The sequence below is a fragment of the Aptenodytes patagonicus genome, chromosome 5, assembly GCF_965638725.1.
Source record: "Aptenodytes patagonicus chromosome 5, bAptPat1.pri.cur, whole genome shotgun sequence".
In the NCBI taxonomy this organism is placed as follows: domain Eukaryota; kingdom Metazoa; phylum Chordata; class Aves; order Sphenisciformes; family Spheniscidae; genus Aptenodytes; species Aptenodytes patagonicus.
Window position 1 is genome coordinate 8,790,885 of NC_134953.1, and position 23,944 is coordinate 8,814,828.

At 44.5% G+C, this 23,944-nt stretch overlaps 2 protein-coding genes across 4 annotated transcripts in view; one reads left to right on the forward strand and one right to left on the reverse strand.

The window, feature by feature from the left end:
* Window positions 1-1,376, reverse strand: part of ADK (adenosine kinase) — a 306,651-nt gene extending 305,275 nt beyond the window's left edge. For both annotated transcript variants that reach the window (XM_076338471.1, XM_076338469.1), the window contains exon 1: window positions 1,275-1,376. In XM_076338471.1, coding sequence (XP_076194586.1) covers window positions 1,275-1,330 — 56 coding nt within the window. In that variant the 5' untranslated portion in view covers window positions 1,331-1,376. The remainder of the gene's footprint in view (window positions 1-1,274) is intronic.
* Window positions 1,197-22,501, forward strand: AP3M1 (adaptor related protein complex 3 subunit mu 1). 2 transcript variants are annotated; one of them, XM_076338468.1, is made up of 9 exons: window positions 1,197-1,215; window positions 10,607-10,882; window positions 11,612-11,783; window positions 14,141-14,278; window positions 16,300-16,385; window positions 16,754-16,887; window positions 17,572-17,779; window positions 19,156-19,300; window positions 21,460-22,501. In XM_076338468.1, exons 2-9 carry the CDS (start codon window positions 10,610-10,612, stop codon window positions 21,558-21,560), a joined length of 1,257 nt encoding a protein of 418 aa, XP_076194583.1. In that variant the 5' UTR covers window positions 1,197-1,215; window positions 10,607-10,609; the 3' UTR covers window positions 21,561-22,501. The 2 variants fall into 2 exon arrangements, with proteins under 2 accessions (XP_076194583.1, XP_076194582.1); XM_076338467.1 differs by lacking the exon at window positions 1,197-1,215 and adding an exon at window positions 1,734-1,818.
* The last annotated feature ends 1,443 nt before the right edge of the window (window positions 22,502-23,944 follow it).

The window sequence follows — 23,944 nt, forward strand, 5'->3', positions numbered from 1 at the left end:
CAGCTGCCAAAGGAGCAAGTACCCTGACTTTGACAAATTTAATAGGATTAGTTCTTTCAGTAAGGACATCAGTACCGAAAGGGACTGTTCTCATCTCAGGACTAAAGTACATCTCTTTTATGCTGTATTTGAGCAAGTTATTAGCTATCGCCAAGGTAATTTTGGACCTTTCAAGCCTTATGTCATTAATCCTCTTCATATACTGAATACTTGGAAGGAGATCAGCTATCTTACAGTTATATTCATGTGAATAATCCCGAGAAAACAAACCAGAAACTGCACCAAGAAAAGCTCCGCTATAGCTCTCTCAGTACTCATTTTGACCGTGCTTCCTGCATTGAGAAACCTTGTCATTTTCTGCCACGACATTTAAAAATAAATGACTTGTTTCCGTGCAGGCCATCGGTCAGATGGGGTTCAGTCAGTGATAATATACAGTGATGACACAAATAAGGAAGTATAGCAAACGGCACAGATTATTTCAATACGAAAACACTTAAAAATATTCCACGTGTCCTGAAGAAAACGTATCTGTTAACGAGGATTTTTAGATAACTAAATTCCCGTCTAACGGGGACAGAGACCCCCTCAAGCGTATTCATCGGGGCTTTCGGAGGGTATTTTCAGAGAGGAAGACCGCGGGGTGACAACCCACGCTGCATTTCAAACGCTGGTAGCTGTGGCTGCAGGCAGCATTCCGTTTCACCGCACGACCCCACGCAGGACCTCAGAACCGCGTTTGCTCTAACCGACCCCGGCCCCGAGGCAAAGCGAGGGCCCCGCACACCAGGCGGCGCGGTCCCCGCGCTTCCCGCCGCACGGCGGCGGCGCCCCCGCCCGCCGCTGCCCCGGCCGCGGGGCGTCCAGCCCGGCGGCGCCCCTGGGCAAACGCCGGGGCCGGGCACCGGTAGCCGCGGGGCGGCCGCCAGGACGGCGACGGCGGCGAGAGCAAGGGGCGCCGCTGCAGCCGCAGCGCAGCGGGACGGCCCCGCCGCCCGCCTCCACGTGCGCCCGGCGCCGCCGGGAGGGGAGCGCGGTCCCGCGGCGGGGCCGCCCGCACCGCTCCGCAACCGCCCCGCGCCCAGCCCAGCCCAGCCCAGCCCAGGCCGGCGCCCCCGGCGCGGCGGGACCCTCCCGGCGTGACTTTGCGCACCGCGGCGGCACGTGTCCCGTCCTCCACCGAGGGCAGCACCGGCGGCACCCAGCGACCCTCCGGTATCCGCTGGGGCTTCTTCGCGAAGAAGAGCCCCTCCCGCGGCCCCGCCGCCCGTTACCTCAGTTGCTTTTGCTCCAGCTTGAGCTTCTTGGCTTGCGGCTCCCCCGCTGCCATCTTCGCGCTGGGCGGCGTGCAGCGCGCTCCGCTTGCCTCGGCCCGCCCGCCGGCCCCGGCCCGCCCCGCCGACCGCGCCGTGCACCGCCGCTGGGGGGCGGGGGCGGCGGGGCGGGCGGCTGTGCCGGGCGCCTGACGGGCAGGGGAGGGGAGGCCGCGCCACCCGCCGCTCCTGCCCAGCGGTGCGCCGCCGCGCCGCCCGCCCGGGTAGTTTTAGCGCCCGGAGGCAGCCCCCGTCCTCTGCCCACCGCCGAGGCCGAGGGGCGCCGGCGGGCGGTGGGCGGCTGGCCGCGGCAGCGGGGCCGGCGGGGCTGTTGGGGGGGCGCCCGTTATTCGCCGCTCAGCGCAGGCAGCGTCCCGGCCGCCTGCGCCTCCGCCGGGGGGCGGCCCCGCGCGCTGCCGGGCCTCGCCGCCATCTTGGCCGCTGCCCCGGGAGCGGGACGGGCCGAGCCGGGCCGGGGCGAGCGGGCCGCAGCGGGCCGGGGGAGGTACGTGGGGCCGGGGGGGATGGCCCGGGCCGCTGCGGGAGGCCTCACCGGGGGGCGTTGGTTTCCGTGTTCGGGAGAAGCGGCGGCCGTCGTCGCGGCGGGGCGGGCCTCGGCGGCAGCCGCGGAATCCCCCCCCCGGCGGGAGCCGCCTGTGCCCGGCCCCGTACGCAGCCGCCGGCAGTCCCGGGTGGCTGGAGTCGGACAGGGGTGACAACCCCGTCAGCGGTGGTAGCGGGAGACTGCCCCGTAAATCCGAGACTTCCCGTTTTACCTGCGTCTATTTCCGTTGTTCGGTGTCCATTTAAATACAAAATTATCCCCGTGTTTGAATAAAACCCCTGTTTTTCTGGGCTCCGGTGCGTGTGCGGAACAGCACGGCTCGTGCTGGAGCGAAGGCCGGGCCGGCGCCTGTCAGGGCTGTGGGTGTGCGGGGTCTCGGCGTGAGGCCGGGCGAGGAAGCGGCTGGCCTGCCTTCTGCCCGGGGGTCTCCTCGGATCGGTATCCCAGTCCGGGGGGCATCTACATAGGTAACTCTTAAGACGATAAGCAGTGATGAGAAGGAGGGATTATGCACAGGGAGGTAATTTAGTTTCGTTCTTAGGGGAGATGGCACAGGGCCTGCAGGAGGGATGATGCAGGCACTGCCATTCAAGGCTATACGCAAAACCTGCAGCAAAGCCGCACCGGGAGGGGCAGGGGGGCTGCAGGAGGGGTAGCACCTAGGCCACCTGAATCTTTTCTTCAGCAGCATTGCTGCAAACATGGTGGTTCTGGTCATGCCGTACTTGCTTCATTAGCAAGGGGCCCTGCGAGTGTAAACGTGCATAATATGCGCTGGAAATTAATCCGTTATCATCCACCACTGTGCATTGCACATTGCTTCTGCCCTTTTCAGTACCTAACAGGGTAATCGAGCGGAGGTTGTCGCTTCTTTCCTTTTGTTTCCGTGCTTATCTGCTTTGAAGTAGCAATGCATTTACCATCTTTCCAGTGTGATGAATGATTTGTACCCATTAGAGGTTGATCAGACTGGAGGAATAGCTTCACCATTAAATGTAGCTATTGTATAAACAACCAGGCAAAAAATCATACTTGAATAATGAAAATTCGTGTTCATAGAAGGCAGACTGCAGTATGGGAGAGGAAAAGCTATTTTGCAGGGAAAGCACAAGCAAATTAAATTATTCATGCAAGAGGTAAAATGATGGAAGCAACGTTTTACAAAAGAACTGACTGTGCCAACCATGAGACTGATTCACCTGGCAGTTCCCAGCTATGTACACATAGCTTCTCATTTGTTTAAAAAAAAAAAAATCTGAATGGTATTTCACTGTAAATGTCTAGGATTGAATCTGTGGTGTGTTGGGTGCTAACTCAAAAACACAAGCAAACCTGGTTTTGGAAAAAAAATATGGGACAAGCAGGTTCTTTTCTGTCTGTGTGCACATACCTGAAATTCCTTGCAGATGGCAAATTAAACATTAAGACCGCTCCACGCCCTCTAGTGCTTAATTTTGCTGTCCTTGTCCAGAAATGAAATTTCCTGTTGTGCAAAATAGCTATGCACCAGGTAAGTCCCAGTTACTCTTTCAAACAAAGCTCTCCTTACAAGCAGTTCTGCATTAAGAATCTTAATAGAAGCCTTGTCATGAGGATTCATGACAGAGAAATTGAAGTCCTTGAGGTAGAGAGGTCTGAACAGCAGGTGACAAGTGGCAGCTGTACTTCATGGCTGTAATAATGGGAAGAAACCAAATTAAACCTTTTCAAAATGTTAAGTTCCTTCCTCTTATTTCCCTTTTGTTTTCCCCCAACTTACAGCTTCCCATATAGCTTTCAAAACTTAGTTAATACACAGAAAATAAGTGAAATCTTTTTTATGCTTATTCAACATAATGCATGAGAGGCTGCTTTTTAATGAGAACTTCTTAGAAGATTCTTTAAGACAGTATTTGGGAGCCTGATTTTATTCATATAGGATGGAAGAATTAAAGAGTGCCGCTCTGCTCTCTTCTCATGGAAGAGAGGGAGGTAAAAACAGTTATATGCCTTCTTTCTACCGTCTGCGTTTGGCCTAGTTGTGGTGGAGTGCACACACATTAGTAAGAGCTGTCATTTACAGCAGGGTTCCAGTGATACTTGTTGGCTCTCATCTAGTATTTCAGTAGTGCATGGCTCTTTGGCACTGTGCTTGTCCTTTCTGGAACCTCGAGTGCCTCTTAAAATAGAGCCTGTGAAAAACAGCAGTATAAAGCTGGTAGCACTGTCGCTCCGGCCCGTCAGACTTACTGGAGCAGTGAATTGGGAGAGCACGATGGAAAACTTCTTCCCAAAGAACTACTGAGACGAGGCTTTTCTATCCTTCCATCGATTCCTGCTGCCTTGGCTGTTCAGAGTTCTCCATGGTTTGGCTGGAATATGGGTCTAATTATCAATCTGTTCCTGAAAATCCTGCGGACAGTAAATGCATGACAAGATACTCGCCTCACCTGCGTCCATTTGGTCCTCTCTGTCTATTCAGTACTGCTTTCAGAGAGTGAATTTCTTAGGTGGTCCCTTAGTAGTCCTAAAGCGGCTGATTCGGATGTAAATTGTGTTAGAAATGTTCCATCTTCGTGTAAAAATGTACTTTAAGCAATGAATTTTTAATTGTTTTGTGGGTGTTTTTTCTAAGAAACTCTTGCTTTTTCAGCTTTCACAGTGAAGCTTTCTGTTCTTGCAGGTCCCAAAGGGAACTGCAGTTACTCAGTTCGATTGTTGAGGATCTAATATTGTTCTGTTGGCAAGAGATGGAACTATCTTGCCAGCAGTTAGAAGATTTATACTGGAACTAAAATGAACAGAGGCACCATGCAAATGTATTATTGGAAAGCTCATCAGTCAGTAGATTAAATGCTGTACAAGTTCTTATGCAGGCTGTGATTCTTACTGGTAAAAGCATGGAGGAAGTTGGAAATTTTGTTATGGATACCAAACACTGATTTAAGACAACTTCAGAGTATTCTCAAAGGACTACTTCCTTTCAAAAACAATTCCAGAAAGTTACTAACAGTGTTTTAAATGAGAGTAAAGATAAATAAATGTATACTGAGCATCTGGGAAGCAAAGTGTTTAGTCTTTAATAGGGATGATCTTGCTGGTAAAATACGCATCTGAGTAGTTGTACGGACACGAGCACTTCAGGGTGTTACGTTAGAGTTGATTTGATTATGGGAGTTTTGCTTGACTAATAGAGAGGGACACCAGGCACTTCAGAAGGGTTGCAAAAATGTTTTTACTTTAATGTGCAGATACCTAAGCTGAGGGCATCTTACAAGTAAAAAGATCAATGACACTTGAGCAGCAGCAGTACGATATGCTAACAATGATAGGAGCCTTACAAAAACTGTGAAATTACAGAACATTCACATTTTAGTAAGATCTGAGACTTCCAGGTATATCACTTTCAACCACAACTTCTAATGTTGTGTCAGGGTTGGTCCAGCCAGTTATACATATGTTCTGAGCTGCCATGTTGGCTGTCTTGAAAATGTCATTCAAGTATTTAATAGGACTTCTCTTCATTAGGTTTGCTGTTTTAAGAGCCGGTGAATGGGGTTGGGGAGGTGGGGAGCAAAGGTTGTCTAGTTTTGCCACATCTGTGGCACATTTGTGACACATCTTGAATTTATAGGAAAAAGCTAAACTACCGACCAGCTGGTTGTGACAAAAATACTAGCTTTAAAATAGAAATAGAACTGCCTATCTTAGCTTATTTGTTTCTCCAGATTACTTTAAGCATTTGATTACTTTCCATTCGCTTGTCGCTAGAAGTTCATTTCCACAAATACATAACAGAGGCTCAGACAATCCACCCCCACTAATCCTTCCACCCTTCAGAGCAGCCATGCCAAATGCAGGGAACATGGAAGCTGTGGAATACTTTCCAAGGGATGGTCCCATTTTGAGCCGTTTTCAGTAATTATTACTAGCTCTAAAGGGCATTTGAGAGGTCAGTGATAAATACCTCACGTCCTGGTTTTCAGAGCTTTGACTGTAGCTCAGTTCAGTGTTATGGAAAAGCAGCTGGTAACAGTATTTCTGCATTAATTACATTTTAGAGTACTTAATTGTAGCTAAGGACAAGCACGTGCAATCAGTCTTTTTCCCACGCTCGCAGCCTCTCCCTCTTGCCAACGAGCTCCACTTTTGTCTTGTGAGCCTGCTGTGACTTCAGGCCAGATGTTTCTCTGCCAAGAGATTGAAAAAACAGTAACATTGCAAAACCCAGATTTAGTCAAAAGAAAAGATACAGACTTGGAAACAGCATATTGAAGGCGCCTTAGTTAAAATACTTAGTTCTTCTGTGAGGACTTCAAGTTCTGGTAGGATGGAAGTGACTACAAAGAATCTCATGGAGCTTCGTGTGTCAGAGCACGAATGGGAAGTCTGTGAGAAGAAGTTGCAAAACCTCTGCTGGGCTGCTTGTTGCTGCAGTGCCTGTAAGATGCCTTTCAGTCAGGCAGGAGTATGGAAGGCTGTCGGCCTGCTAAAAATGAGCTTGAATGGCTTGCTCTGGACTAAAGATGCAAATAATAATCCACGTACGTCTTCAGTCTGCTTCTTAGGTAGGGCCTAAAAGCAGAGAGGTGGGAGGCATGTCCTTTTGAAACAGTCCTAGAAGCACACCTACAGTATTTTACATAGAGTGGTTTTACGCTGCCATCTCCAAGTGGTGTGTGTGTACGCTGCTGCACAGGGACTCTCATGATTCTTAAATTTTGATGGTGTGCTTTTGCTACTGTTTTTTTAAACTTAGGAACTTTGATTCAAGACCTTTACCCTCAAAGTGTCGCAGCTCTTAACATGCTTTGCTGTTTGGCCACAAGTATTAACTTGACCTATTGGTGTGAGGAATCTTACTGTTACTGGATTGATTTCTTATGTTCGGCATTTTTTAATCTTTTTTTCTTTGCAAATGTAATGTTCTGGTGAGATAGAAGAAGGAAGGGTACTGAGAAATGAATTCAGGGATGTCTACGTGTCTGAAATGAAATCTGGCACTCAAAAAGTAGAGTAGCAGGGAAATCTTCAGTATTGGGAGCACTGTAAGTAATTTTTGTTAAATAATAGCTTACATAAGATATTTTTGTAGTAGTAGCAGTTGTAAGATATCCAGCATGAAACGCGTCTTTAATTGGCTGGTGCCAATTGTTTGACAGTGTGTGGGATAAATCAGATGACTTAGTCTTGCATATAATAGGCTGATGTCCCCGCTGCTGTAAGAGCCTCTTTACGATAGTCAGCTCCGGCAGAGGGAAGCATCCAAGCTGAGCTGCCCCGTTGACTGATAGGGCAGGGCTGGTGCCCGTGGGTCTGCCTGCTCCGTACTTAAGCTGCAAGGAGAGAGCTTCGATTTTCCAGAGCACTTCAAATTAGCAGCAAATTAGTGTACTGCTAAAACTTGTGAAGGAGAAAAGGAGTATGTGGGGGGTTTTGAAGGGAACTCTTATGCTAGAAGCAAAATAATTATGTATCATGAGAAATCCTGTAATCCCTATCTTCCTACCCAGAAGATAGGGTAGGCAGCTAGGTGGGATTTTACTGCTCAGTTTCCAGAGATACTGTAAAGCTATAATCTGCCAAGCATGGCCCCCTGGATCAGTTTGCTACTCCAATTCACCACGAGGCCACACAAACACTGGTATGAACGCAGCCGGTACCTGGGCAGCTTGGGGCAGATGAGTGAACAGGGGCAGTGGTCCAACGCTACCGCCCTTGCTGGCTACCCGTGCCCTCCCTCAATTGAATATCAAGTTGTGGTCTAATATCCTGAGTGGAACTTACAGCAAAAGAAGAGGCCCTGCTAACACAGCCATTTCGTGCGCCAGGAGCTTGCTGCAGGCACAGTAGAATGAAGTTGCTGTATTTAGGTAGCGATTATGTTGGCCTGCTGCACGGCTGTGCTTGTTAAAAGTATATTGTGACAAATGCAGTTGTTTCTGATCAATAGAATCTGGATGAACATTAACAGCAGGACAACTGCTAGGGCTTAAAAGCACTCTGCACACGTATCTGATATACTTTGTCAGAGTATTGTCCGAAGCTGCCTGCAACCCAGCATAGCTTCTCCACAGTAGGCTGTAGATCAAGTCCTCTGGAAATGGAGTCTTACCGGTGCTGCTTGTACTGAAACTTTCCTGTGCAGCTTTGTGTGCATTTACTAGGAATTGGGTTTTATATTTGTAACAGATATGCTATTGTATCCATATTAAAATGTACAGAGAACTATTCTAAGCTTTATAGCTGATCACCTTCATATGTTTGGGCTGCCTTGGTGTGGAACAATACTGACATTCAGTGGTTGATTATACTTGCCACCTTTGTGTGACTATCCAGGAGATTTTGGAGGGTTTTAATGTTCAGCGCTGGCTAAATTCAGAACATGTTTAGTTAAACTGGATTAAAGCAATTGTGTCAAGGTTCCTTTATAAGAATGCTGTGCTCACAGTATTAAAATTGTCTATTTTTTTAATAATTAGAAATTAATTTGGTCCGGGAGAGATACAGTAGAAACACGCAATAACACTTTGTAGCTTTCCCACTCTTAAGCAAATTGGCAATCACAGTTTCCAAAAGAACTTCTTCTTATATACCGTATCGGCTTAGTTGGGTTTTTCTGTCCACATTTTGACTATTGGTCTTTTTGTGTCTACCAGCAAAGACAGTGTGCTCTTAGCAGGAGGTATCTAAGGCCTGGCAAGGCCCCAAGGAAGATGAGCACATTGCTGTCATGCATGTGAAGGAGCAGCTGGAGTTTAGAATTTGAAAAGCCGGATCTTGGCTCCCTTCCCACATCTGCTGACTTAGGTGGAGGGAAATAGCATGCTAACTACCTTCTTTAGTAGTCCTTTTTCACCTTCTCTGGTCAGCTTTGGAAGACATACTTTTGTTTTGTCAAGATCTGCAGGGCCAGACCATTTTTCAGTGTTACAAGCGTGTTGGGAGGTCAGCCTAGTACTCTGGGCAGTTTAGATTCAGACACAGCAACAAGAGCTCACTCTGGATGCAGCTAAGTGCTTATTCCAGTATTTTGGAATGAGGCTTAATCATACAGTGTTTAGACTCCTTAATATCTCTGTGGGACTGGGCCATTTACATCTAGATGCTTCTGTGCCATCTTCACATTGTGTGCCGGAGTTAACATTAGCGAAGGAGCAAATTTTATCTGTATTTTATGGCATGATCCTGGCCAAACATCCTAAGATTAATGAAAACTATGATAGGTTTTTGGTAGATGTGTTTAGCTTCTCTTGAACATGCAGAGTTGATGGTGGTCTTCTGTTTCAAGGTGTGGATGCCCAGTAACTGTTTGGTCTCTTTCCAGTCATGTTTGAATTCCTCCAAAGGCTAAGTAAACTTCAATTCAGGATATCTCCATTGCTGTCATCTGCCCATTTCCACCACCTCCTCTGCGCCAGCTGTAGCACTCTTCGGCAATGTATAACTTGCATCAGGAAGCTGATCTGACCAGAAACTCCTTTTTCTGGGTCAATTTATGGCTGGACCAGTTTCCTGATATAGGTAATTGCAGAGCCACAGACCTGTTCAAATCAATACCTGGAAGGCAAAAGGGATCAATAGCCAGTGGCAGGGGCAGCTTCTTCAACTACAGAATGAATTTATGCAGGATATAAGTACCAGGTTAACTTCACCGTGAGGAGCCAGTGCTTGGGTCACAATTTGTTTGTTTTGTTTTCTAAGCCTGAGTTTAAACTTGGATGTTGTTTTTGTCAGAGGATGGTTTGCTGCAGATCAGCCAAAGCATTATATCTGTCTGATGTAAAGGCTACAGAGGTAAACCGAAGTCTGATAGCATTCATCTCTTCTGTAGATGTGGAGAAAATAGTTTATTCACTTCATTTGAATCAACAACTTAGTTCACATTATCTCATTGCAAGTTGATAAATAGACTGGGAATTAGTTTTTAAAAAAGGCAGATAAGCTTCTTGTCCCATGAATAAAATGAAGGATCAGTGGCTGAGGCATGTTATTTGTAAATCTTTAAAGATATAAGAAAAAAGTTACATTCCTTATCTGCAGTTCATACTCCCCTTTTTCATGAGTGAGTTAGGTTTTAAGTGTAAAACATTTTATGTAAACGTATTTCGTGTGCGTCAAGCACATTTGAGGCAATTTTATTCATTAAACCAGATTTAAACTCCTGGTTTTGTGTACTTTTAATGAATTCCAACCCTTTATCAAAGTGCAGCTTGGCATAGATCATACGTAAAAGACTAATCAGCCAGCAAATAAAAAACACTTTTATAGTTTGATAGCTGAAAGCTGACAAGCTGAAGAGCTATATCTTTAAGACAGTGCAATTCTTAGTTGTGTGTGTAAATGTTACGCAAACTCCTCTGTCATAGGAAACTTGATGTTTAAGTTACCCTTACATGTTGCCAAACATTTTTAAGTGAGTGCCAACTCCTGAGAGTCAGCTTTTCTTTAAGAAATAAATTACAAATACCAAATAGGGATGAAAGTGGAAATCAAGGGTGCTAGGTTCTTGCTTACATTGTGATCTATGTTAGTGACTTAATCCACTGTGAAATATTTTGTGGTGGAACATTCCTCTGAATAAAGAAAATGCAATTTAAAGAAAAGCAGCAAAGCAGATCTTTTTCTAAATTCACAGTGTGTGTTAATAAAGAATAACCGTTGTAAGAAGGGGAATCTGGGAGAAGAAATAATGTCAATCCTTATATCCTTTTGTTTATTTTAACTTCTTTGAATGTGTTTCCAACAGAAAATGATCCACAGCCTGTTTCTTATAAACTGTTCTGGTGATATATTCTTGGAGAAGCACTGGAAGAGCGTTGTGAGCCAATCTGTGTGTGATTATTTCTTTGAAGCTCAGGAGAAAGCAATCGATGTTGAGAATGTGCCTCCTGTCATCTCAACGCCACATCACTACCTCATCAGCATCTATCGGGATAAAATCTTCTTTGTGTCTGTCATACAGACAGAAGTGCCACCACTCTTTGTAATTGAATTTCTACACCGAGTAGCAGATACTTTCCAGGTCTGTTACCATTAAATAATTTTAATATTGAAATAATTCCAAGGGAATTTTTGTATAAACTTCCTTTAAAGAAGGGTAATAAGCCCTCCTGTCAGTGACTTTCCCCTTTGTGATTTTTAAGTCAAGCACTGGTTTATAGAGTACAAAGGAAAAGACAGTGGATTTTGTGTATTCATTTGACTCATAGATAGCAGTGCATATGCACTAAAACCCAAATCCCACTTTGTAAATGCTGTCTTTTTTCTGTAAGCTGTTGTACTGTCCATGTTACATAGATGGACAAGAAGGAGCATGCAATCATGAAGCACTCTGTAGGGAGGAAAGAGATGCGAAGTGTGAGTCAGTTTTCAACCTATTTCACAGATACTGTAAATAAAGGAACCTCTGTGAAGACTGGACATCGCCAAAAGATAGGTTCCTTATTTTACAAAAGTCTTCTAACTGAAGATGTGTTAATGTTCACAAGCAGGAGAACCTTTGGGACATACGTACTAGTAAACCAGATTACATTAATTTCACTGTTCACGCTGTCTTTATTTCTAATTAGATGATAAATGTAACCTTAACATATGATGCAATCAGACTATAGAAGTAGCTAGTCACTTTAGGCACTAAAATTCCCTGATATATTGGAGGGTTTCTGTAAGCAAAAAAAAAACAAACAAATTTTTGCAAAGCATTTTAACAGGAATAAAAATCCTCTCCTTTGTAATCTCTTGATTTGTTTAGGATTACTTCGGCGAATGTTCTGAGACTGCAATTAAGGACAATGTAGTTATTGTGTATGAACTTCTAGAAGAAATGTTAGACAATGGCTTTCCACTGGCAACAGAATCTAACATATTGAAGGAGCTGATTAAGCCTCCCACAATTTTGCGCTCCGTTGTCAACTCCATCACAGGTATGAAAATAAGTAATTTTCAGCGGTGACTGGCTGCTTAAAAACAAAGCCCCATCATGCTTCATAGCTAAAAAATAGTATCATATTGGTGTGAATCCATAAGGTGAGGCCACTGTCCTGCCACTTCTTACAATTAAGAGTTGAATAAAAGCAACTTCCTCCTTTATTTGCAGTTTATGCCTGGCCCCTTTGATATCCCCAGTGGTGCTGTCTGGTCCAGCCACAGCTGCTGAAGTCCCTCAGGAATAGCAGTTCCCAGCACAGACAGCACATACTGGAGACGGGTGCTCTGGGATTGGTGCAGAGCTAGCCCCAAGCCTTGAATAACTGAGGGGCATTGGAGAAGGTTATGCATTTTATAAGAAATCATTATAGAAAGGTATATAACAGATATCTAATAAATCTTTGCTGGCTGGGAACAGATAGCATGAAGGGAAGCAAATAGCCTGTCCTCAGCCTCCTCCCCACCCCCACCACCATCAGCATCCATCACGTTTGGAGCTGGTTTCAGGCTGTTGTAAATGGGTATGTCTTGCACTGACAGAGCCAAATGTCTGTCAGTTGAGCTGGTGGAATCTGCTTGTCTGGCAAGCGGGTGCAAGGGAGATACACCATGAGGTGTCACATGGGGTCAGAGATATGTGAGATGTTTGCCTGTACATTGTGTTAGAGAAGGGTAGTAGGTGGGCTGCAGGGCGACACAGAGATAGTGCTCGGAGGAGCTGGTCTTTGAGGTAGCACATGTGATTTAATCTTTGAGTCTAAATCTCATCAGTTTTAATTTCTGGTTTTTGGTTGGTTTTTTTTTTTAAATGTGGTTTTGGATGGTAGTAGTTACGCTTACGAAAAATATTTATGACGTTAATGGACTAGATGCACCATTGTAAGGGGAATTAAGACTCCTGAAGCCAAGGGTTGCAGCATTAAATCCTCTTGTTTTATTTATTAGAATTCCCTAGGAGCCTAAAGCACCTGCCCAGGGCGGCCTGCATCTTGTCACTGTCAACAGCTCAGCGTTGAGCAGGTGGGAAACGGCAGCCTAAGAGCTCTTGCCGCCCACCTGGCCTGCCAGCCCAGCCTGTGTAGCGCTGCTGCACCCTGCAAGGCTGCTGAGGGACACGAGGCACGGACACGGCAACTGCTCCCCTTCTGAGATGCGGTGGGAGTGAGGAAGTGGTTGCAACTCCTCCCCTATGTGTTATAGCACCGAGGTGCTATAGGGGAGGTGGACTTTAGGGAGGGCTTTTTCTGTGAGAGTTATTTTACTAGCTCAAAAGAACGAAAACTTCTGTTTTCTGGCTGCTAGGAGAGGGCCTACCCAGCAGGTTGTGTAGAAATGATAACTGCTGACCGCCAGCCCCTCAGTGAAGCTGTCTCACGCGGCAGGACACACTACCACATTCATTGTGCTGAAGGGCACAAGCAGGCGTGAGCTGTGGCCCTGTCCTGAGACCTACTTCTAGCAGAGGGAGTTGTTTCCACTATACTGGTATTCCAAGATCAGTCACCTAAGCCCTAGAAGTGATAAGAATTTTTTCTTTTTTCCTTTTTAAAGAATCATGAGTTTACTTTATAACTAGGTAGTTCAGGAAACTCTTTATCTCACACTGGGTGGTATTAAGAACCAGGAGCCGAGGGTGACAGCAAGGCAGGCAGGGGCAGTGGCATCACTGTTAAGGAGACCAGAAGTTGAGCCAACAGGTCAGGGTCGGGATCAGATGATACCAGGGTCTACAGCCCAGTGATCGCCAGGGAAGTCCATCGTGAGGAGACAGGTCAAGCCAGAAAATCAAGTCTATGGGCCAGGGTCTGGATCGATTTGGCACGTGGTCAGGTGCAGACGTGGCTGTCATGTTGCTGCAAGGTAGCTCAGATGAGTACCAAGGGTGAGAGCCTCAGCCTAACAGCAGCTCCCAAGCAAAGGGGGTGGGACCCCTCCCTAAGGCTTCTTCCAGGCCTTTCTTCATAACAACTCTTATCAGTAAATCAGCCCTGAAGTCAGCCAGCTAAAATTCTTAGGAGAAGGGGGAGGCGTGCTTAAGGCCCTCACAAGGAGCTGTCATGTCTTGAATTGTAGTGATTAACTCCTTCACAGGATCTAGCCCCACATCTACTCCCAGTCAAACCTCCTGCTGACTGGAGCCCTGCCTTTTGCTGTGCAAGGTATAGTCTGAAAACCGTTAAAGTCTGGACACGTCCTTAAAGTGCATTCACATCACCTAATGAACGACGTTTTAGCGGTCCAGTTTCTAGTCTGCAGTTCTTGGGGGCAAAGCTTGCTTTGATTCTTAATTTTGGCAGTTGAAACCTTCCTCTTGTAACTAATTACCGATTTTGAGTTCCTTTTCATTTTTAAGGCAGTAGTAATGTGGGTGACACACTTCCCACCGGGCAGTTGTCAAACATTCCTTGGCGCAGAGCAGGGGTAAAATACACAAACAACGAAGCCTATTTTGATGTCGTTGAAGAAATTGATGCGATTATAGACAAATCAGGTAAGATGCCTTGCAAACTCTTTTTTGTTTGTTGAATGTGTTTACATTTAGCTGCTGATGTTTAGAGAGAATACAGTCCAACCCCTTTTTTGCGTGTGTTTTATATACATGAATCTATATCTTAAATAGAAATACAGAATTTAAAATGACGTGCCCAAATGTATTTCTTCAGTTCATCTTAAAATAGCAATATGCTCTAGGCTGCTTCAAGAACATCCACGAGAAATATTCTGTACTTAGATGTTTTCTCTTTGTATATTGATTATCTCTTAAGAGATATAAATGGAAAAAAATAGTTGAAGTTTTAAATGCGATGAGAAAATTATCTTCCATTGTTCCTGCCAACAATTTACTGTAGTCCTCATAGGCCCTCAAATGAGCAAGGCAAAAGCTTTCATTAGCTTTCTTCTGATAGCAAGACAAAACTTGGTGCAAAATAGCTGGACGGTATTGTTCTCCTTATATATAAAACTGGAGCCAGATACTATGAAGCATAATAATACTCCTTCCTTTTCTGTAAATGAAACATGATATCTTCAAATACAAAAATCTTTAATCGGAGATTTAACTCTGAGGAGGAATCTGATAACTTGTGTAAATGTTGCCAGTGCCAAGAAGCAGAAAAAACTGATCCAAAAAGAAAACTGCTATGCTGTGGAGAGGAGCCTGCTGTTTTGTTCATTATCGGGGCCACCAGTTACTAAAGCTGAAGACTCCATGACACCATTTTGTGGTGGTATGGGGCAGGGAGCAAATCTCTGGTTTCTTCATTCAGTGCTGCTGTTGTAGCAGTAGTCAATGTTGGTTTGGTTCCATACACCAATTTGACAAACGCTTTGGCCACCGTTGAACTGAATAGTCATAAATAGCTATTGTGCAGCTCTTACTCTTGCCATCTTGAAACTAAAAGAAGGTGGCAATCACGGTCAGAACACCCTGACGGCTGTGTTACTCTCCTAGCTCAATAGGATTCCCAGGAGTAGTATGAGTGCTTAGTCTGAGGAGTTACAATCAAGACCGTGTTTGTATTTCTGTATGTATTTCAAGTCCCATCAGTGTCCACAGAGCATTTAAATTTCCTACTGAGGATCCACCGCAGTAGTCATAGCTACTCTTTTCTGCTCTGATCCCTTGGGGACTAGCAATGCAAGAATCTTTCTTCCTAACCTTCACTAGGACTAAGAAAGTAGGTAAGATTGCTCCCCTAGAATAGGGATGTTACCTTGTTTCATAGGGATATGGTTAACTGCTTTCATCTGAAACAGGATCCCTTCTTTTCAGGCAACGTATTAACCCACAGTTTCTCCTTCCCCGTGACTAGATCAGCAGTAGTTTCTATTATATCTTCTAAATACCTTCTAAAATAACCTTTGCTTGTAGAGCTAATTAGTCCAGAGTCCTGCTCATGCCTTTCTGTCCTTATAGGGCATTTAAGGAAATGAGCCTTTCCTGGGTAAGATGCTTGGCATTCTTGCTTTGGGGTTGTTGGGGTTTTTTTGCTATAGATTTATTTGACATCAAGATGAATATGTAATCCCACCGTTAAACAAGCCATGCTTGTGAAAACCAAGGTTATCTGGAGCTTTATAGCACAAACGTACTGTGTTTTGACGTTGACTGTTTTGATGTGCTTCGACTTCCCTGCACCACTACACAACTTGCTAATTTTCTGGAGACGGGACAGGGATGAAAGAAAGGAAGATTCAGAGCTTGCATATTCTGAAATTCTTATTTGCTCATTGCTGGCAACCAGTTCAAGCACATCCAGTACAAGTCCTGTGTAACAGCTGGCACAAGTATAATTGGCTGATTTGGGACAAGCTGTTTGCTCTGGCTCATGTATTTTAGCAAGCTGCCCAGGCCACAGGTAACTGGAATGACCTTTCCTATCTGTGCTTGGCGTGTTCTTGAGTGTTGTGCAAATGTCATCTGTGCCCTCTAGCTGCACTTCGCAATGTTTGTTAGGCCCTTGATAATAATGTTAAGTCAAGTGTCTTTTTTTTTTTTTTTTCCCACCGCAGGTTCCACAGTCTTTGCAGAAATCCAAGGTGTTATTGATTCGTGTATTAAGCTCTCAGGAATGCCAGATCTTTCTCTTTCTTTCATGGTAAATTTAGCATGTATTTGGGAATTTTAATTGCTCGGGATTTATTTTTCTTAATGATCAGAGTTAAACAATTTTTAAGAGTGCAGTCACTACTTTGTGTGTTACACATACGAAAAATAACAAGTTTTGCATTATATTGTAGAAGTTGCTGTGTTGCTCAGTAGTTGGAATGGCTTTTGTCTGTACATAAAAATACACTCACGAGGACTGCTGTACCAGAAATCCATCTAGCTCAGTAACGTGTCTCAGAAAATGGCTAGGAATGATACTTAAGAGTCTAAGAAATAGGAATTGTGTAGAGGTCAGGAGCTAGTTCAAACTGCTGATACTTGACGAGATTTCTCTTACCACTTTGCCACTACTTACAGAACCCACGGCTGCTGGATGACGTCAGCTTCCATCCGTGCATTCGGTTCAAACGCTGGGAGTCTGAGAGAGTCCTTTCGTTTATTCCTCCCGATGGGAATTTCAGATTGATCTCCTACCGTGTCAGTTCACAGAAGTACGTTTCCATTTAGACACACTGGTTCTTCAGATATACTGTCTACCGCTTTCCATCTGACTAACTGCAGGTTTCTCCTTGTTATGGGGGGAATTTGCATTGTTGCTAAAATGCATGTTCTCAGGTTTTGTCTCATCTGTTGCTCTGTCCGCCCTAAAACAAGAAAACGGTTTTTCAGTGAGCTGCTGGTACTCAGCAACTGTTTTTCAGTGGGATAAACTACACATGACGGTAATATAGGGCTATTCATTCCCGGTAATCATTGTTGCTGCTCGATGCGTTGTGGCTGTCTCTGTATACATAGAGGACTCTGATCTTCATAAAAAGAATAAAGCAAAAAAGTCTAAGCTGCAGATATTTGCAAACTAAGTCTGATTTGACTGGTGGTGGCTGTTCTGAGAATTGGCTCAGTGAGATTACTTAAAAAAAATAAACGGATGGAGGGAAAGAGATTAGGACAAGTGATTTGGAAGAAAATCTTTTTTTCCTGTGATTTCTCTGCTAATAAAATCACTTCAGCAATGATGTTGAGGAGCTGAGTATCACTTTTCACTTTTGAGACAAACTGGTTCTAACTCGAATAGCTGCCAGAAACACAAAAACTGTTTATGAGAAAGAGGGAGCTTTATTTTCTCGAGCAGAGAAGTAGCCAGGGTGCATTCAGCTGCTGTCTTCTCTTTTCAGCTTGGTGGCAATTCCTGTATACGTGAAACACATGATCAGTTTTAAGGAAAACAGTTCTTCAGGAAGATTTGATGTTACCATTGGACCAAAACAGAATATGGGGAAAACAGTAGAAGGAGTTGTCATGACAGTTCACATGCCAAAGGCCGTACTTAATATGAACCTCACTGCTACACAAGGCAGCTATACGTTTGATCCAGTTACTAAAGTAAGTCTTAAGTTTTTATTTATTTAAATATCTAAGATGACATTAGAACAAGTCGTGCATATTGCAGAGCACTGCAGCAGTGCTCCACACTCTGCAGAAAACTTTCCCTTCAGCGTATGTTTGTGAATTAAAATCTTCTCTTTAAAATTCACTTTTTCAAACTTAGATACACACCAGTTGTGATTTCTGGTTTTATCAGTCTCTTTTCCCTTCCCTTCCCTTCCTCTCTTTCCCCCTGCTCCTTCACCCCCCTAATATTTTTCTTTAGTGGATGCAGTAGTATTTTGCTGGTGGTTTCAGCTATGGTATATTTTGCAATCTAAGTTCTTTAAAACATACTTATCTGGAGAAAATGCAGTAGACTTGAAACTAGGTAGCCAGAAAAACAGGGAGCAGGAGATGAGGAAAAAAGCTGTTCCAAAAGGTCTGCCTGAAGATGGACAGGAAGGAAAACAAAGGGTCTGAAAAAACTGTATCTTGGGAGTCCTGCTTTCTTGCCTCTGAGTTGGGGTTGGAGACCTAAATTTCCTAAAGCGTTTTAGTACCCAGGAACCGTTCCGTTGAAATGCATTCTGCTGGCTCTAACACCCTGCTCTGAGCTTTCTGCTGCCCTTGGAATATCTCAGCAATTGATCTGAATTGTAAGTGAAAGCTCTCCAAGTAATGTTTTGTTTCGAAAAGAACAGACCTTGATCTGTTAGAAACACCAACAAAAACACTTGAAGTCTCCTTTCCTCTCTGCAGAAATAAATTATACTGTGTTTTTATCAAGAGTTGGGATAACTAGGTGGATTGTAACTGCAGAAGTTTGTAGAAGTCGAGAGAACTGGGGTTTTTCTGCATTTATCAACAATTTTCAGTTTATGATAAGAACAAAAAAACCCCAACCTCTTGTGGGTGAATAAAGGGCCAACTTGGTTCCACGTATCTTCTTTAAAGCGTAAGAATCAATGGGGAACAAGCGACCCTTAGGAAAGTTACTCTAGCTTAAACACCTCCTTTTGCCAAGTGCCTTGTTCCTGTCCTCCTCATTCTCGTGTTTAAGTTCCTACGACCTTGTGGTGGTTACTCTCCTTGCTTCGTGGATGTAGCTGACCCCCTCCGACAACAGGAACAATCGCCATGACTAAGGGAACAAGATGTATTAAGTGCACAGACCAACTAAGGAACACTGACAGGGCAAAAGAAATGCTGGGAAAGAAAAGACACCATACCCGCAGGAGCCCTAACCGTGCCACCTCCCAGCCAGTGGGATAATTCTCAGGGCTACCAGGCTACTTTCTGTACCCAGCCTGCAAACTAAAAGCTTGACGTGAACTTAACCTCACAGGTTGTTTCCTAGAAAGCTACTGCTATATCCTCTCTCTCCTGACAAGGTGTTAACATGGGACGTTGGCAAGATTACCCCTCAGAAGCTACCAAACCTGAAGGGCATAGTGAACCTGCAGTCTGGAGCCCCCAAGCCAGAGGAGAATCCAAGTTTAAACATCCAGTTTAAGATACAACAGCTTGCAATTTCAGGTGAGTGGGTGGGTGTTACCTGTTAGGTGAAATTGGTACTGACAGAATGAGTAGCAGTAGGAAATGAAGTGGGAAACTCTTAATCTTTTAATTGGAGATGCTGATCTGAAGTCAGCTTGGTCCAAAAAGGTAAAGTCCGATTTACCCAGACCTGACAGTTGCCCTTGCTGGAAGACTCCCTTGCTGGGAATTGTGAATTCCCAATCGTTTTACTTAAGACAGACTGAGAAGTGTACAGAAGAATGGATTTTTCTTTGTCGACTTGTGCATTAAACATGCAAATACATCCTTTTAGTGAAGAGTGATGGATGATGATTTAGCACGCTGCTCTTGACTTGCTTTAGCCTTGTACCACTAAAGCCCTTTCTAGTGGTCAAAAAACTCCATTAATTTTAAAGAATACCCTTCTTATTCTTTCCTTCTGGAGCTGGTTAGTTTTTTACCTTCAAAACAATCTGCAAGTAAAATCAGAATGAAGTCTATAGGGTAAGTGCAAAAGTAAATTTAAAGCAAACAAGGCCTCAGTCTGCAAACACTTAAATCACGCGAGTTGTCCATGCGTAAAATCCTTCTGCAAGCAAGCTTTGCAGGATTAAGACCCTAACAGAACGAAGACTCGCCTTTGGAAAGGAGGAGGATGACTGAAGGCAGCAGATGAGAATTGGGGGTAGTACATGTAGTACCTTTCTAGGTGGGTACCAGGCTATGGTCCTTTTGCTTCCTTGACTGCTTCACTGAATAAATAACGGTTAGTCCTTGTGTAAGAACAGAATCCTGCAGTTTCCTCTTAAACTTGCAACCCACTAGTTTAAATCTAGCAAAACATAGTGGATCCAGTGGCTGGATGCCAGAGATAACGGACCTGTGAGAAAGCAGGGGACAGGCTGAAACTGTTCGGTAATTAATAGCTACTGGTGTTCCTCGATGTCCTGGTTTTGGCTGGGATAGAATGAATTTTCTTCCTAGGAGCTGGTACAGTGCTGTGTTTTGGATTTAGCATGAGAATCACGTGGATAACACAGGGATGTTTTTAGTTGTTTGTCTCTCTCCCTCAGTTGTTGTTTCGTTTTCTCAACCCATGAGTTTTCTTACTAAATGAACCCAACAGACGTTTTAGAGGGATGTCCCATAGACCAAGGGAATGATATCTGTGTGTTTATATTAGAAGACAGGAAAAGTACGGGACCTGGGCATGACACAGATACAGAATAAGGGGTTTAACCCCAATCGGCAACCAAGCGCCACCCAGCCGCTCGCTCACCCTCCCCCCCAGTGGGAGGGGGGAGAGAATCAGAAGAGCAAAAGTAAGAAAACTCGTGGGTTGAGATAAGAACAGTCTAATACTTGACATAAAATAAAATAATAATAACAAACTGTAATGAAAAGGAAACAAAAGAAAGAGAGAGGAACAAAACCCAGGAAAAAGAAGTGATGCAGCCACTCACCACCCACCAACCGATGTCCAGCCAGTCCTCCAGCAGCGATCGCTGCCCCCCGGCCAGCTCTCCCCCAGTTGATGTACTGAGCATGACGTCCCATGGTATGGAATGTCCCTTTGGCCCGTTTGGGTCAGCTGTCCTGGCTGTGCCCCCTCCCGGCTTCTCGCTGGCAGGGCATGGGAAGCTGAAAAGTCCTTGACTAGTGTAAGCACTGCTTAGCAACAACTAAAACACCGGTGTGTTACCGACATCGTTCTCATCCTAAATCCAAAACACAGCACTGTACCAGCTACTAGGAAGGAAATATGACTCTCTCCCAGCCGAAACCAGGGCACTCAATTAATAGCAGCAGGATTGCTGGTCCTTGCAATTATGATTTAGAGCGAAAAGAATTCCTTGCTTCATCTGCATTATTGGAAACGAGTGCAGCGTACAGGAGCTGTGGAAGATGGACTCATTTGTTCAATAGCTCGTCCCCTGGAAGGAGGATGTTGGCTCACTGAGTAGAACAGAAAAAAGTTGTTGCCCTGGCAGAGCAGCTCTGAGTAGGTGACAAGAATGGTCCCTTCTGCTGTTTCAAACGGGATGAACTTGTGAAAGGAAGGAAAGTTAGCTTCGTAACCGATCTTAACGTGCTTCAAGCAAGCAGGACTTCTATACAGACTGACATGATTTCTAGCATTCCGCTTTTAACTTTGTACTTGTTTTTGTCTTTTTCAGGACTGAAAGTGAATCGCCTAGACATGTATGGAGAAAAATACAAGCCTTTTAAAGGTGTCAAATATATCACAAAAGCAGGAAAATTCCAAGTCAGGACATGAGAAGATGTTCTACTTCCAAGAAGAAATTCCCCTTTAGAAAAACTTGACTGCTTAGTGACTTATGTTGCTATTAATTAGGTGCCAATTAATTAATAGACACTGATTAGTTTGGGATCAAAGCATTTGTGCACAGCAGCTCTTAAAATGAAAGCATAGCTTAGTTTTTCTTAATATGGCTTTAAAATAAGGTACTTTTTTCCTAATACACCTTCACTCTTTTTTTACTGAATTGTTGTGCTGGTGAATAGTTTGATATAGGCGATCCACAAAACGTCGCAAACGCTACACTGCCAGTCAGATACCAAAGCCCAGAGGCCAAGCACATTACGAAGGCCAGACAGGCCACTGGAAAAGTCTTGTGGTGGCACGTTCTGCTGCTGCAGCCGCCTGCAAAGAAAGCTCAGCTATTCTCGCTGCAAGCTGGCATTCCACAAAGCATCATGTAATCCCTTCAGAAAGAGAGAGCAGCAGTGAGAGAGGCAGGGGTCCCACAGGGGCCTGGGACATAGCAAGTGTCACTCCTGAGAAAGAGCTTCTGATGAAGAGAAAAATAATTTCCTTGTTTACAAGAAATCGCCTTTCTTAAGAAGCATTTGCCTTAATCAGCTTTCATTTGTGCCATCTGCAGATGAGCTGATAAAAATAACTTTCTGCATTAAATCTGGGAGGTGATTGTTGCTTCAGTAATCCACTTTCTTTCCATTCAATCTCGTCATCGCCATCATTTTTTTTAAGAATACAGTTGCAGAGAGTAAGATCTATTTTTTATGTGAAGCCTTTGCTTTGATTTAGATGTTCCACTTGTTCGAAGTGGATGCCACCAGATTTGTGCCACGTGTACACTGGAGCGTAGCTTTTTAGACAGCACAATAGAGGTGTCAAGTGTATTTAATGGTTGTGTGCTTTAATGTTATGAAATAAAGGGAACTCTACTGCAAATACATCTTCTCTGGTGAAATGTTTGTGCTATCGTAAACTATTCATGCTGCTCTTAGGCAGGAGGCATCTGATACACGGTTAAATGATGACTATTTGCTACATCTTTAATGAACTCGATCACTGTGCAGCTATTTAAAGTTTAGAAAGGGCATTTAGGAGCACGGCAGGTAAGCTCCCTTTCATGTTTTTCATTTTTAAATGGAAGACAATTGATGTTTAGATTATGACATTTCAAAGACAACAGCGATGATGCACAGCTGACTAAACTTTTCCTTATTACACCAGCATAAACTTATCTCTGTAAACCAACACGTGCTCCACAGCACCCGTCAGGTTTCAAACCATACGTTTGGTTAGTACGCAGTAGGCTGAGAAACCCAAGTTCAGAATTAAGGAAGGGTGGGATACCAGAGAATCTTTGTTTCCCTAACCTGTTTGGCTTACAAATTGATGAATAGGCGCTAACTTTGCTTCAGATGAAGAACGGGAACTAAAGTCATTCAGTAGTCAAAATTTCAAATACTGGGACAAAAAATGACGCAGTCTGAAAAAAGGAGGGGGAGCCCATCCGAACGCTGGCAGCAAGCCAGTAAGAAGAGAAATGAGCGTATATTCTCTCTCGGTAACTTTGGTAATATCGCTAGGGCAAACTTTGCCAGAGACAACCATTTTGAATTTCTGAAATTACAGTAGATTAGTGTAGACAAAACAGCACTTGTAAGACCCAGCACCTATAAGAAAGCCTTACATTTGTGTAGACGTGTCACTGGGTATTAAAAGCTACCGACCGTCTAGTCTACCCTTTTCAGCTGGAGAAACATGCATCAATTCATTACTCATCCTACAGTTCCGCTCCATGTTTCAGCAAATGGCATCCTTCAGTTAACGGTAATTTTACTGGAAGTCTTGTCTTCAGATGTAACCGATAACGCCCCAAGCTTAAGCCTGAGTAGCTAGAGCTGCTCTCTGCATTAGCAGCCTGGAAATGCCGCAAGGCCTCCTGTCAGAACTGACACCATTACGGATACAGAACGTAACGTAATACCAAAACTGGCTAGGCCTTAACACCAACGCTTCCCTTCAGCCTGTTGCAGAACAGGCCTTGCCAACCTTCTGTAACGCAGGCACCAGGGAAGCAGGCACAAAGCTTCTTCTGTCTCTGGAAAAGCTTTGAGCCGTACTTCACAGCACACCACCAGAAGTCTCCGTCAACAAGAATTACACTCACCTGGCAGGAAACCACCATGAGCATGAAGACGGTTTTCGTCAGGGAAATGGCGTTTGTCGTGTCAGGCTCGTACCTTTTGCTGTAGGTGTGCTGGCTCCTGCCATTTCTCCAAACACAGGAAACTCAGCTGCAGAATCTGCAGACGGGGGGGATTGTGTTCGTATTCTCCCCGTTAAGAAAATTGCACCAGCACCTGTATGAACAGTACAGCTTGAGA

Excerpts from the sequence above, each read along its gene's own strand:
- AP3M1 (XM_076338468.1), top strand. The coding sequence starts at position 10,610 with ATGATCCACAGCCTGTTTCTTATAAACTGTTCTGGTGATATATTCTTG. Across the intron at positions 10,883-11,611 it reads GAGTAGCAGATACTTTCCAG|GATTACTTCGGCGAATGTTC; the intron begins GTCTGTTACCAT and ends TGATTTGTTTAG. Across the intron at positions 16,386-16,753 it reads ATCTTTCTCTTTCTTTCATG|AACCCACGGCTGCTGGATGA; the intron begins GTAAATTTAGCA and ends CACTACTTACAG.